This window comes from Peromyscus californicus, unplaced genomic scaffold (genome assembly GCF_007827085.1).
Source record: "Peromyscus californicus insignis strain IS unplaced genomic scaffold, ASM782708v3 Scaffold_16__1_contigs__length_79575227, whole genome shotgun sequence".
Lineage (NCBI taxonomy): Eukaryota > Metazoa > Chordata > Mammalia > Rodentia > Cricetidae > Peromyscus > Peromyscus californicus.
Window position 1 is genome coordinate 9,535,688 of NW_026294458.1, and position 13,955 is coordinate 9,549,642.

General features: G+C 43.1%; 1 protein-coding gene across 1 annotated transcript in view; it reads right to left on the reverse strand.

The window, feature by feature from the left end:
- Positions 1-2,882: 2,882 nt before the first annotated feature.
- Lamp3 (lysosomal associated membrane protein 3) overlaps positions 2,883-13,955 on the reverse strand; it is a 39,116-nt gene continuing 28,043 nt past the window's right edge. Inside the window, exons 5-6 of the mRNA XM_052739738.1 lie at positions 10,815-10,985; positions 2,883-3,016 (exon numbers count right to left, since the gene is read on the reverse strand). Of these exons, the coding sequence (XP_052595698.1) occupies positions 2,883-3,016; positions 10,815-10,985 (305 nt within the window). The remainder of the gene's footprint in view (positions 3,017-10,814; positions 10,986-13,955) is intronic.

Here is a 13,955-nt window from a genome sequence, read left to right on the forward strand (position 1 = left end):
GTTATAGGTAGAGCAAACCTCGGTACAGGGTCCCAGACACAAGGCACTGGGAAGACTTGCTTCATCTTGGCACCAATGTTATTCATTAAGTGCTGCTGTTTATGGTGAGAGAAAAGCCATAAGGTACAACAAAACCCACTATAAGAGTTTTTTAAGGGAGTAGAGAGGGGGTATGCATAGGCCTATGGAATGATCGTGCAGGAAGAGAGGGAGGGAATCAGTGAAACCCTCTTTTATAAGTTCCCACAACACCCACACATGCACATATGGGCTTATATAGCTATGCCACATATGCGCATAGATTACGTGATCACACTGCACACAAATTACGTGATCACATAGAGCACAGATTATGTAGGACGTAAGGCCCTGGGATGACTAAGCATCTTGCCCGGCTACTGGACAGTGCACACGTGGTCATGTAGCTGGGGGAGTGGCTAGGAATTCTAACATTACCTGTCAAGGAATGCTGTTAATTGGAAATGGAACCAGCCAAGAGAATAGAGTATGTTGTAGTCAACAAAGCTGAAAGGAGTTGGAGACCTGAAAAGTGCTCTGACATCAGACATGGAGACGGAGTGTTTGAAGTGCCCAACTGGTTTTCAGTCTTGCTTTGGTCCAGCATTGCCTTACTCTACTCCCTTGCCTCCCTTTTGGAATTGTGATGTACACCCTGTGCCATTGTATGTTTGAAGTATGTGATCTGCTTTCTTATTTTGATTTTACAGAGGATACAGTTAAGAGATTACATGAATCTCAGAAGAGACTTTGAACTTTGACTATTATAGACTATGCAGGCTTTTGAAGTTGGACTAAATGCATTTTGCATTATGATATGGTTACAGGCCTATGGAGGCCAGGGAGTGGAATGTGGTGTTTTGAATAAAAGTCCCCATCATAGTCCTATAGGGAGTGGCACTAATAGGAGGCGTTACCCTGTTGAAGTAGGTGTGGCTTTGTTGGAGGAAGTGCATCACTAGGGGGCAGGCTTTGAGGCCACAAATGCTCAAGCCAGGTCTAGTGTCACAGTCACTTCCTACTGCCTGCCAAGAACCACAAAAAATATTCCACTGGTGGATGAAATACAGCATGGGTTGTAAAGAAAAGCATATAAAAGTACATGGAAAGAGGAAGCTTTTGCTTTTTGTCTGCTTGCCCTCACTCACTGGCAAGTTCACCTGTCCAGCCGCTGAGGCATCCCTTCAGTGGTACTAGAACCTACTTCTTCAGGATTCCAGTGTAGAGTGAAGACAAGCAGCTTTCCAGGAATCCTTCAGGACTCTACCAACAGACTGGGACTGATGAGACATTTAGTCTCATAGAATGAACAACTACAGCCATTTTTGGACTACCCAGACAGCTACCTATAAGCCACCCTAATATATAGAACCCTAACTAATATTCTGTGAGAAAAAAAAAGATAAAAAGTGCCTTGAGAAGTATATGTCTTTAGAGAAATAGGTGAGCACATTTATTAAAGTGAGAAGCTAACTCATGTCTTAAATGAGTTATTAAATGTCTTATTAGTGTTAAAAATGATAAGTGACACTGGTTACTGTGCAGAAAAGTCACGAGCCATGAGCCACAACAAAACCCAGTGTCAGAGCTTTATTGGGAAGGGGGGAAACAAAAGAACCAGGCCTGGGGAGAAGCATATGCAGAGAGAGAGAACAGAGAAGAGATAGTGAGGGGAAGAGAGAATGGAGAAGGGAAGGGGGGTCTGTGTCTGGCTTTTTTAAGGTTCCCGCAGGTGGGCTTATGGAGCCACTCCATGCATGTGCTGATTGCATGACCACACCGCTCGCATGTAATCACTAACGCGCACTGATGACATAAGACGCAAGACCCCTTGCCTAGCTCCTGAACTGAGTATGTGCGGTCATGCAGCTGGAGCAGTAGCAGAATCCCAACACATAGGGCCCCACAGTCTCCACGGGAGTCAAAGATTTGTCAAAGGCAGGGGCTTCCATTATCTGTAATCTTCCTTTCATCTACCCAGTGACTGATTCAGATAAACCTGTTCTCCTGTAGAAATGAAGCAGATATGGGTAGAAAACTTTTAGGCAGAACTTGTATCATTCTTGTTGGTGACCAGATGTACAGAAAAGACCACAACAGTGAGTTCCGTTCTCATTTTGCTTTCTGTTGAATGGATAACAGAAAAAAAAAAAGAGTCCAGTGAAAGTGATTGATGGCAGATTTTATTTTCTGTAAATTATGAAGATTAAAGGAAACTACATTTCTTAAGTTAACACTCATGTTGTAAAACTAAAGGCTGTGATTATTGATGCTTTTTATTATTGCTATGTTGTCTATAGACAGTTAATTCTTAGTCTCTATTAATTCTGAAGCAAGAATCATGAAGGAAAAAATTTAGTTGTTTTCATGTAAAAATCTAAACAATATGAGATATGTTGTTCTTTTTGATAACTAAAAACATTTAAATGGAAAAGAAGGTAAGTGCCATATCAGACATACATACATCAAAGAAACAGAGATGGTAAGAAAATCCAGTGAAATATTTTAAAATGAAAATATTAATGCTAAAACAAATTTCTCTAGGCAAACACAGGTAGGGCAATTAAACTCAATTATTTTGGTTTATAGTTTGTTTATAACCTGTCACTTTTGTACACTGCCTTAATTCAATGTTTCTCAAATATTCATTTGAATAGTTAAAATTTTCCAACAAAATCTAGAAAGTACTCAAATATCTTCCTTAGTCTTTCATGAGATGAGCAAAAATATTCAAAATTAATATGCTGTTTCAATTTTAATCACTGATCACTCATTGATTTTAGAGGTTGGTAGAAAATAAGAGAAGCCTCCAATGTTCTAAAAATAACGGAATTTTTTTTCTAAACTCCATTATTGGCTATAAATTAGATTCTCTGGTATCCAGATGACTGATATCTTTGCCGGATTTTGTAGACACCCAGACCCACAACACAGAGGATGACCACGATGGCCCCGACCACAGGAAGCACAACTGTGTAGTCAGACAAGCACTCATCCACTACAAGAGAAAAGAAAACAAATACAATAGAGCAGTAAGACTGGGTCATGGGGGCGGGGCAGGGACTGTAGCCAGGATATAAAATAAATCGATGAATTAAAAAATACATTTTATGAATAGTACTGGGAAAAAATTTTCCTCTGGCATTTATTGTCATAATTCTAAATATAAAAAAGCAAATCATGGAATTTCTTAATTGATTAGCCTAGTATAGATTCTGCCATGTAGATATTAGTGGTAACTCTAATGAAGATTTATAATGAAGAGGAGCAAGCTGAGCAGGGTAAATAACAAAATGTAAATTTTGAGGAGAAAAAGAGCACCAGGAAGTGGAATGGAGCTAAATCCTGTGTTCAAGAAGATAAATGGATTAAGAAATGGAATAAAAGGAGTGGTGACCTTGGGGCAAGATCCTACCCAGCTAAATTTCCAACTTGTGAAAAGGAATTAAAGAAAAGTTTGGAGCCGAATGTAGTGTGGCACACCTTTAATGCCAGCACTCAGGAGGCAGAGGCTGGTGGATCTCTGAGTTTGAGGCCAGCCTGGTCTACAGAGCAAGTTTTAGGACAGCCAAACTTAAGCAGTGAAAGACAGAAAGCTAGTGAAGATGTAATTAAACAAGGGGGCCATGTTCCAGCCTCAGCAAGCAGCAGAACTTGGTAGTTTTGGCTAAGTGGTTCTGAACTTAGAATTAAGGATAGAAGAAATATGCAGAGAGTGAGAGACCTGGGAAAACCTTGCCCTAAAAGAGATGTCTCCATCAAATCCCTCCCCTCAGGGCTCAGGGAACTGTGCAGAAGAGGAGGCAGAAAGAATGTAAGAGTCATAAGCGATGGAGAACATAGAGGAAACAAGGACAGATACACATATGAACTCATGGAGACTGAGACAGCATACACAGGGCCTGCATGGGTCTGGACCAGATGCTGTACTAGAGTTGAAAGGAGAAGTGAATCTACTCCCATCCCTAAGCCAGAAGCTATCACCAATCAATAGCCACTTGCAAATGAAAACTTAGATTTTTCACTGGGGAAACAAACCACTCTTAAGGTTAGGCCCCATGCCCAAGAGTAGATGGCCGACAGAAAATGAACTCAACAGCATCTTTGGGGGTTCTTTGTCTCATAATGTTAAATCAGGACTTGTTTTTTAACCTTACAGATCCTTTGTGTATATATTATGGCTTTCAGTTTGGGGTTTTTATGGGATTCCTGTGTATGCGAATGTGTGTGTCTGTGTCTATACGTGTTTCTTGTACTTTTTCTATGTCTCTTTTTCTTGTTTGGTTGTTTTCTCACATACTGATTTGTTCGATTTTGGTTTATCGTATTGCATTGTATCATATCATATTGTATTGTATTATTATTCCTTAGATGCTTGGTTTATTTTTCTAAAGAGAAACAGAAAGGGGTGGCGGGAGCTCTCTGATCCAGGATGAAAGAAGTGAAGGAGGTGCTCTTAGGGAAGACACCGCCGCTCCGTGAGTGGCCTGCGATGTCTGCGTCCCTCAGCCCTGGACTAGACGGCCCCAGCGTTTTCTAGTCAGCACCTTACCCCCACTTCCTTTTTATCTCGAGCCTGGGATCCTGCTCCAATGCCTTCCAAGGTACTCAGGCTTAAGAGCCTGGACTCCTTTCCAACCTTTCAGGGGCTGAGGTAGAACCTTGCTTATCCCTCAGACTCCTGAGGCTAGTTGACCTTGCTCTTTCCTCCTGCATGTTTCGTTTCCCCAACCCCACACCCTCGTGGACCGCTCCTTCGCTGCCTTCCAGGCTCCCTGCAGCCCACAAGCGGTGCCTGGGCCAGGACTCAGGATGGAGCCCTTCTGCAGAAGGCTTTGCTCAGGGCCTCAAAGACTTCCTGCCTGGTATGAGCCCTGCCATACTTGCTCTGAAGAGCCTCCCTGAGGGCTTGGCTGTGGGCCCCTCCCGCGCCAGGAAACAGCACTCGGGGGTCTGATGTATCAGAAAGACCCTGAAGCTCGGACTTCATTGGGGACCTCTAGAAGTGGACTCCGTCTTGGAGGAGAAGAGCGAGGGAGTGAAGCCACAACACGAGGAGGACCGGTCACTTGGCTAGTCGGGTGCCATATGCATCTGGAAGCAAAGTTCTGCTTGGATCAGTTTGGTGCAGCAATCTAGGCTGCAGAGTGATGGAAGTGGGTCTTTGGTTTGGATCAATGAGAAGCTTCACCGGCAGGTGTACTAGACTGTGTTGCCAGGCTCTGAGTTGCTGCTGTGCCCACAGTCTCCCTCCAAGAGCCTAAGTGTCATGCACCCCGGGCTAGAGGAAGTAGCAGCTGTAGAGGCAGACGAGGAGTCTGCTACACAGGAAGAGGTGCCCCCCCCGCCCCCTGGCCCTGGCCCCAGAGGATACAGCAGAGTCTTGCACAGATCCTGGTCATGAGTCACCCCATAGTCTCCAAGGCGAAAATATGGTAGGTTCTGGACCTGTGGCCCAAACCGGGGATCAACCTTTCAAGGACAGCCAAGCCCTTGGCTTGTTGCTTCAAGATGACAGCATGGATAAGGAGTGCCTGCCACAGATACCACCTGAACTTCAGGGCAACTTAGCTGCCCAGAAGAGCCCAGAGAGCAATGAAGCCAGTTTATTAACTCCCAGGGGGCCCCAGGTGCAAACCTGCCCAGTCAAGAAGTTACATGTCCCCAGCAATGAATGCCTGTCTACAGTAAAGATCTCAGAGAATCCAGCTCCCTAACTTCCTTGTACTGCTATGCAGCCCTCCTGACCCAGAAGAAAGCTCCTCAAAGCAGGGGCGAGAATACCCGGTGTGCGGAGTGTGGAAAGTCATTCCTGCAGCTGTACTACCTCAAGAAACATGCATTTATGCACACATACCACAAGCCTTTCTTGTGCACTGAGTGTGGCAAGAGTTCCAGCTCCGAGGAAACCTTCAAAGCCCACATTCTGGGCCATCGAAGGGTGAGACCCTTCCCATGCTCACAGTGTGACAAGCTTATGGTACCCGCAGAGACCTCAGAGAGCATCAGATGGTCCATTCAGGTGCCTGACCCTTTGCGTGTGAGCAGTGTGGCAAAGCCTTTGCTCGCCGACCTTCCCTGAGGCTATGCCGGAAGACCCACCAGATGCCAGATGCCCCTTCTCCGTGTCCATGCCCAGTGTGTGGGCAGCTCCTGGCCACCCAGGGTTTACTATGGAACCACATGAGGCTCTAGACTGGGGGAAAGCCCTTCCTGTGCCAACACTGTGGCAGAGCATTCCGCCAGCTGGGCAACCTCCGAGGACACTTGAGGCTGCACACAGGGGAGCGCCCGTATCAATGTCCACACTGTGCCGATACTGTCCCCCAGATTCCCGAGCTGAAGTGCCATCTCATCTCCCACACTGGTGAGGCCTACCTGTGCCCTGTGTGTGGGAAGGTCCTCTGAGACCCACATATACTCTGTACTCATGAGCACCTATACTCGGGGGAGAGGCCCTTTCAGTGCCCCCAATGTGGCCGAGCTAACACACTGGCCACCAAGCTATGCCATCACCTCAAGTCCCACATGACAGACAAGCCCTACCAATGCCCTATCTGTGGCATGGGCTATGCCCTCCCTCAAAGCCTCAAGCAGCACCAGATGAGTCACCAGCATGGGGTTTCCTCCAGCCCTTCTCTGCCTCCCGCTGCCTCTGAGCCCACTATGGTGCTCCTCAAAGTGAGCCAGAGCTGCTGGACATATGCAGCGAACAAGAAGTGCTCCCCACCCCAAGTGGGGTTATTGTGGAGGTCACCATCTCTGAGAACCAGGAAAAGTGTTTTGTGGTACCAAAGGAGCCAGCCCCTAGCCCTGGTGCTGATCCACAAGGACGTGGACTTTAGTGGCTGGGCCGAGGTGGTAGAGGTAGAAGCCGGCACCTAACACCTTCACCGTGTCCACCCCCGTCCCTATAAGAGCTCTATATAAAGACAGAGAGAGAGAGAGAGAGAGAGAGAGGGTGTGGATCTGGAAGAGAGGAGGAGGAGCTGGGATGATTAGGGGAAGAAGAAATCATAATCAAAATATACTTATGAAAAAAATCTATTTTCAATAACGTTTTTGATGAAGCTAATGATGCCAACATATTAATCTTCACTTTTAGCTCCCAGAACTGTGAGAACATAAATTTCTGTTGCTTAAAACATCCATCCTGTAGCACTTTGCTATGGCATGCCCAGCAAAGTAATAACCCTAATATTTCATCCACTTAGCTTCAAAGTATTCTTATATTTTCTACAGTGTTTCTGCCAGTGGCCATGCAGTTTATTTTCATCTTGCTCACACTTGATCATTTCAGTTCAGAAATTCAATTTTCATGGGTAATATAAGGGTGACTTACATTTGTTATTCCCATTGTACTGGAACTCTGTAAATGAATTCCTTGAGGTTTTGGAATCTGTTCTTTTTTATGAAGTCTGGGAACTAGCTATGGGATGGAATTATCCTCAGCTCACTTCCTTCAGTCCCTGTGTTCATGCTTTCTATTTTCCATCAGTTGGTCTGAAAAGGAAGACTACGGCCAGGCAGTCATGGCACACGTCTTTAATCCCAGCACTCGGGAGGCAGAGACAGGTGGATCTATTGAGTTCGAGGCCAGCCTGGTCTACAGAGTGAGTTCCAGGACAGGCTTCAAAGCTACACTGAGAAAACCTGTCTCGAAAAACCAAAAAGAAGAAGAGGAGGAGGAAGAGGAAGAGGAGGAGGAGGAAGAAGAGGAGGCAGAGGAGGGGGAGGGGGAAGAAGAGAGAAAAGGAAGACTATGAAGCAACTGTTCTTATTTATTCCAGACAGAAGGAGGCACCTACAGAATTTTGTTCACTTGTTGAAGTGTTTTTAGAGTGACTATGTGTGTGGTAGATGGGAAGAAAGAGACAAAGTTAGGAGCCTGCCTCAGCTGACCCTCCACTCTGCACTGGAGAAAGTAAATAAAGCTTTGAGAAAGGAACATATCCAAGTATTGATTTACTAGCTATTCCAGCAAAACCACTGCTCTTATAGCTGCTGGAATGTTCATCCAAGTTAACGTGGAGAGTGTTTATGTCGGTAGGGACAGATAACAGAAGTCTATCAGCTGAAAGAACTCGCTGAAGATGGAAGGTGTACAACTTGACAAAACATCTTGTTGGTCTGTTCTTCATGTTAACTTCTGCCTCTTGTTCCCATCTGGTGTGGAAGTCACTTCCATACAATAGATTAAACTTTAATGTGATTGTTCTTCAAGATGGCTAGTGGCATCATGAATCAACACCTCTCACTCTGCTCTGTAGAGCTCTACAAGGGCCCTTGACATTGCATACCTGGGAGCCTAAAGCAGAAGTGTTTGACAGAGGACAAAGGACATCACATCTCTCCAAGCCAAGTGTGTGCTATTACCAGAATCACTTAGGAGAAAGCCAGGCTCTCACATCCAGTTTCCGATCAACACCTCCTGCTTTAAGAGGAAATGGGTGTTTCTGAGTACTCTGGGTATGTTTTGGGGCTCTTCAGGCTCTCTTGAGTCTTCCAGATGCTTCCCTCAACCCCTCAGGAATGTGGAAAGAGCTAAGACACTTCCAAGAAGAACAAGTGCATTTCATAAATGAGCAGTAACCATGGAGTAGTTGCCAAATTGCATGAACTTCCTGTTAAAAATGAGTGGAAATGTGGAAAATATAGAAAAGTTTCCTTCTTTAGTCCATCCCTCACCATCAGCACTGTGTTAATCTTGCTCTCTTTGAGTGCCCATGGCCCCTGCACATATGTTCTTAAATTCCATTCATACAATAGCTTTCTCCTCTTTAAATGGCTGTTTCTGGTAAAAATGTAGTGTTCATAGAACGACATTTATCTTTCCACTTGAGCATTATTTAAAAATTTTTTTGAATTACGAAATCTAGGAATGTGGACTTGAGCTAAAGCAATGACCAAAAGAAAAGACTTTTGGTTATAGAACAGAACAGTGGTGTGCAAGTTTGACAAGAAGGGGAAGTAGGGAGAAGAGTGAAGGAACATTGGTCTCTTGCTCGAGGTCTCTCTAACTGATGTTTTTTCCTTTAATGAAGTTTCATTTTCTTTTATACATCTGCCTGTGAGCATGCATAATGAAGTAGACATGGGGAAGGTTTTATCCACCAGACCTTCCCTGCTTCAGAGTCTTCACAAGTAGACAAGCGTGTGCCTTATTTTGAAACCACATGATTAATGTTGGCGGGTTTTTAAATTTTCATGGTGAATTTGCAAAGAAATACATATTTCCTAGGAGGTAGATGCTCTAAGACCGGCTTTTGACAGCTTAGCTATAGTGACACCTACTGATATGAACCATATGACAGTGGCACCAAGAAAAGCAGAAACACTAGGACGCAGAGAAACCCTTCAAAAGCACAGGCTCCAACACAAACAACACCTGGACTCTGACAAATCAGAGGAGGTGTTTTTCGTTTGTTGTTTGTTTGTTTGTTTGTTTGTTTTGCTAGACACATCTTTAGTTATATAATAGAATCCAAAGTAAAATCAGATTCATATTAGAAGTTCACATGGAGACTCTATTTATAATGATTAAAAAGTACTTTACAATATTTTTTAAGTTCCTCAAAAAAACATATTTTAGGTGAGGTTTATGACCCTTCTGGTCAGAAGTCCTAGTAACCCTGTTTTCAGACATGGAGAAGGGTTGTGATTTGAATAAGAATGGCTCCCGTAGACTCATATATTTGAATGTTTAGTCATCACTATTTGAGAAGGATTAAAAGGATTAGGAGGTGTGCCTTGTTGGAGAAGAAGTGGACTTATTGGGGTGAATGCTGCCTTGTTGGAGGAAGTATATCACTGGGGGTGGGCTTTGAGGTTTCAAAAGCCCCTGCCAGACCCAGGTTCTCTTTTTCTCTCTCTGCTGCCTATGGACCAGGATGTAAAGCTCTCAGCTCCAGAGCCATGCCTACCTGCGTGCCACCATGCTCCACATTACGATGATAATAGACTAACCCTCTGAAACTCTTAAATGCCTTCCTTTATGAGTTTCTGTGGTTACGGTATCTCTTCACAGCAAAAGAACAGTGACCAAGACAAAGACACGGGTTTTTCTTAAAAGTGACTTGCCTTCCCTGGCCTTCATCTAAGGGCTAGTTTCCACCTTAGGAAATACCAGACAAGCTCTGTGTAGTGGTTCAAATGCAAAGAAAAAGACAGGTGTCAACAAAACTGGCTTTGAGGAAATGTCCATTGAAATGCCTTGTATTTCAGAAAAGGAATTACCACAGAACTTATTTCTTTCTTGAATGTGGAAAAAGTACATCCTGCTTTTTCCTCTATGCAGGTGTGAAGAATCTATTATGAAATCTTAAAAAAAAAAAAAAACAAAAAAAACCTTCTTACTTAACACATTTAAAGTGTGCTCTAAACATGCTGGAGTTATTTAGTCTTCTTTAACAGCATTTATAAGAAGTGTCCACAGCAACCCCCCTTCCTGGTGTGTGTGTGTGTGTGTGTGTGTGTGTGTGTGTGTGTGTGTGTGTGTGTGTGTGTATGTGTATGTGTGTGTGTGTGCTTATGTGTTTATGTGTTTAAATGAGTGAGAAATTTTTGTCTCAGTCAGTTAAAGAGTCATCATGCTGGAGTAAGACAGTGAACATGCATATATATATATAGTTTTCACATATGAGTGTAGGGGAGCACAGCCCTTAGAACTTCACAGGGCTCTTCCATTATAGTAAGTCATGTGCTCTGGCTCCTTAATAGCTTCAGAATAAACACACCTTGGAACCGCCCCCCTGGGTTTCTAAAGGCTGCTTGTGAGTTAAGGATGGTTAACTTACCATTTCCAAAGCGGTCTCCTTCAAACTCGAAGGCTTGGAGACGAATGTTTATTGTTTTCATTTGAAGCTGAGCTGACAGCTGGAGGCTCTGCTCAGTCACACACTTGGAGGAATGCCCGACTACTGTCTCAAACATCATCATAGCACGCTTCATTCCCTGGTAAGTCTTCTCTGAAGACAAAGAGTAAACTGTGATATGCAAGAATCCTGACAGTATCAACTAAGTTCCAGTGCTACTGACCTGCTAATGTCCAGACCATTGCCTTCATTCAGATGTGGCCTTGGAGTTTTGCAATCTTCTCTTCATGAAAAAAAAAATACTCTAGGTGTGCAAATGTTTTCTGTGGCTCTGTTTGGAATTTACGTAAATGTTTCCCATAGTTTCCCAAGTGGGAACAGTGAACTGAGTGTTTTTCCTCTGGATTCGTTCACATCATTAGAGACAATTTTCAATTCCTGGAGCTATGGAGAGTTTCCTAAAGACTGTAGAAAGAGGAGTGATATTGTTCTAACACTTATAGTGCATGATAATGAATCAGTACAAAACCAGACTAGTCCACAATGGTGCAGCTGCATGCCCTGGGACTGGATCAGTACAGCAGGAGGAAGAACCTACCAGGAAGGAGATTGCATCCATCTTGGAAATGTATCCCATTCCTTCTGTTTGCTGTCCAGGCAAGGGACCTGCTCATTATGTCAGATATAACCTTTTCAAAAAGGTGATCGTTAAGGCAGCTGGAGTTTAACATATGACAGATTTCATTGGTTCCAATTCGACAATCACTAAGCACTCTTCCAATCACACTTTGTCTTCATAAATAACAAAAAAAAAATTCATGGGCCAGAGCCAAAGTGTCTTGTCTGTTTGTCAGTTACAGTAAGGAATAATATCACAAAAATTAACAGGTTGGAAAAAAGAAAATAAAATTAACAAGTTGGCCCTAATTTATCTGTTTACATTGTTGTATCATGTAATATACATTGGTAGCTTTCTTTATATATTATCTACCTATCTATATGCCATCTGTCTGTCTGTCCTGGGTATCATACTGCTGTCATCCACATTTTTAGCCTATCATCACTACTGTAGTGATAATAAATTACTGTTGCTAATACTAGCACCAGCAGCACAATGACATGAAAACCATCATCACTGTGTCTACTGTTCTTCCTGCTAATAATGCTTAGCCCTTGATCACATGAACCTAGAACTGGTTTCCCCATCTGTTACCCTTTAGGTTAATTTCTAGTCTGATATTCCTTTGCCACATTTCTTGAGAGTTGACAACCCTACTACTGACTAAAATCTGGTCCATCCCTAGTGATAACATTAAGCAATTTCTATTAGCACTCATAATACTTATTCTCTAGCCTAGATAAGACAAGTGTAAGTTAACATATGAAAATGAGTTGTCAGTTGTGACATTTTTATTTACATTTAACCAGAATCACTGACAAAATCCTCTTAAATAACATCAATAAAATATAACAAATATTTTAAATAGACTTTGCCCCCACTGTTTCATTTCTTAGCAAATTTCAATAGTTAGAGATCATTAATTAGTAATGTTTAAGCCAACCAAAAGATAACATGTTGAAAGGAGAAAACAGAAAATTCCAAAGCCAGTAAGTGGCACAGTAAAGAGGCTCAATAAAAATGTGTCATCTAAGGCTAGGCTTTCTGGGGAAATATCTGAGGCCCTCCATAGACTTGTTAGGTTCATTTAGGAGCATTATCTCTCTAAACATGAACATTGGTAATTTTTTTTAGACATGCCCCACTATGGATAGTTTTCCATGAGGGAACCAAACTGAACTTTCATAAATGCAAATTTGATACACCATTTCCTTAACCCAAATCTTCCTATGGTATATTTATATACTTTAGAATAAAATCTCAAGTCTTTAGCTTACCTGCCCATAGGCCCTACATGCCCTGGACTGGCCATCCCTGGAACCTCCTCTACTGTATGTTCACTCTCTAGGGCACTTTAGGACCCTGCTGTTCCTTGGATGCTATGGTGGCTTGATTGAGAATGACCTTCCATAGGCTCAGGTATTTGAATATTTTGTCAGTTGGTAGCACTGCTTGTGGGTTTGGCCATGTTGGAGGAAGTACATCACTCTGGTTGGGCTTTGAGATTTCAAAATTTCAGGCCATTCTCAATGTTCTCTCTCTCTTTCTCTCTCTCTCTCTCTCTCTCTCTCTCTCTCTCTCTCTCTCTCTGTCTCTCTGTCTCTCTCTCCCTCCCTCCCCCTTCTCTCTCCCTCCCTCCCCCTTCTCCCTCCCTCCCTCCCTCCCTCCCTTCCTCCTTCTCCTCCTCCTCCTCCTCCTCCTCCTCCTCCTCCTCCTCCTCCTCCTCCTCCTTCTTCTTCTTCTCTCTCTCTCTCTCTCTCTCTCTCTCTCTCTCTCTCTCTCTCTCTTTCTCTTTCTCTCTCTCTCTGTCCTGGCTTACAGATCAAGACGTAAGTCCTCTGTTTCTTGTCCCATGCCCCAGTCACCATGCCTGCCTGCTGCCACACTAATCTGCCATGATACTGATGAACTGCTGCCATCTGTAAAAGTTGCCCCAATCCAGATGTCTGTAAATGGTGAAACTGTGATCAGACTTCATATCATCAAAGCAGTCTTTCTCCTCTGGAGGTTTCCCAAAGGACACATGAAATAGCTCTCCGACATTCTGGTGGGGTTTACTCATAGAACTCATTACCACTTAAGAATATAGTTTAACAAAGCTGTGTATGGTACTCTTCCCTTCTGGAATGCAAGCTCTACTTAAAAATATAGTTTAACATGCCTGTGTATAGTGTTCTTCTCTTCTGGAATGCAAGCTCCACGATGACAGAATCTTATCAGTTTGGATAATTATGGCTCCTTGGTGTCTAACACAGACAGATTTTGATACTCATATTTTTGTAGAATAATATACAATTCAGAGTACAGAATAAATTGCACTCCAACAACAAATCAAAAGGGTACTGAACTGCAATTTCTAAAGATAATGATTGCCAGTATAATCTAGACCACCATCCTCCATGATCAGATAAATTGAAGTACATACATGTTGTAAATTCTCCCAAAGTTTTAGTTTTATTGTAGACTACTACTTTGTTCTTTTAAAAAGAAAAGCATCAAAGAGT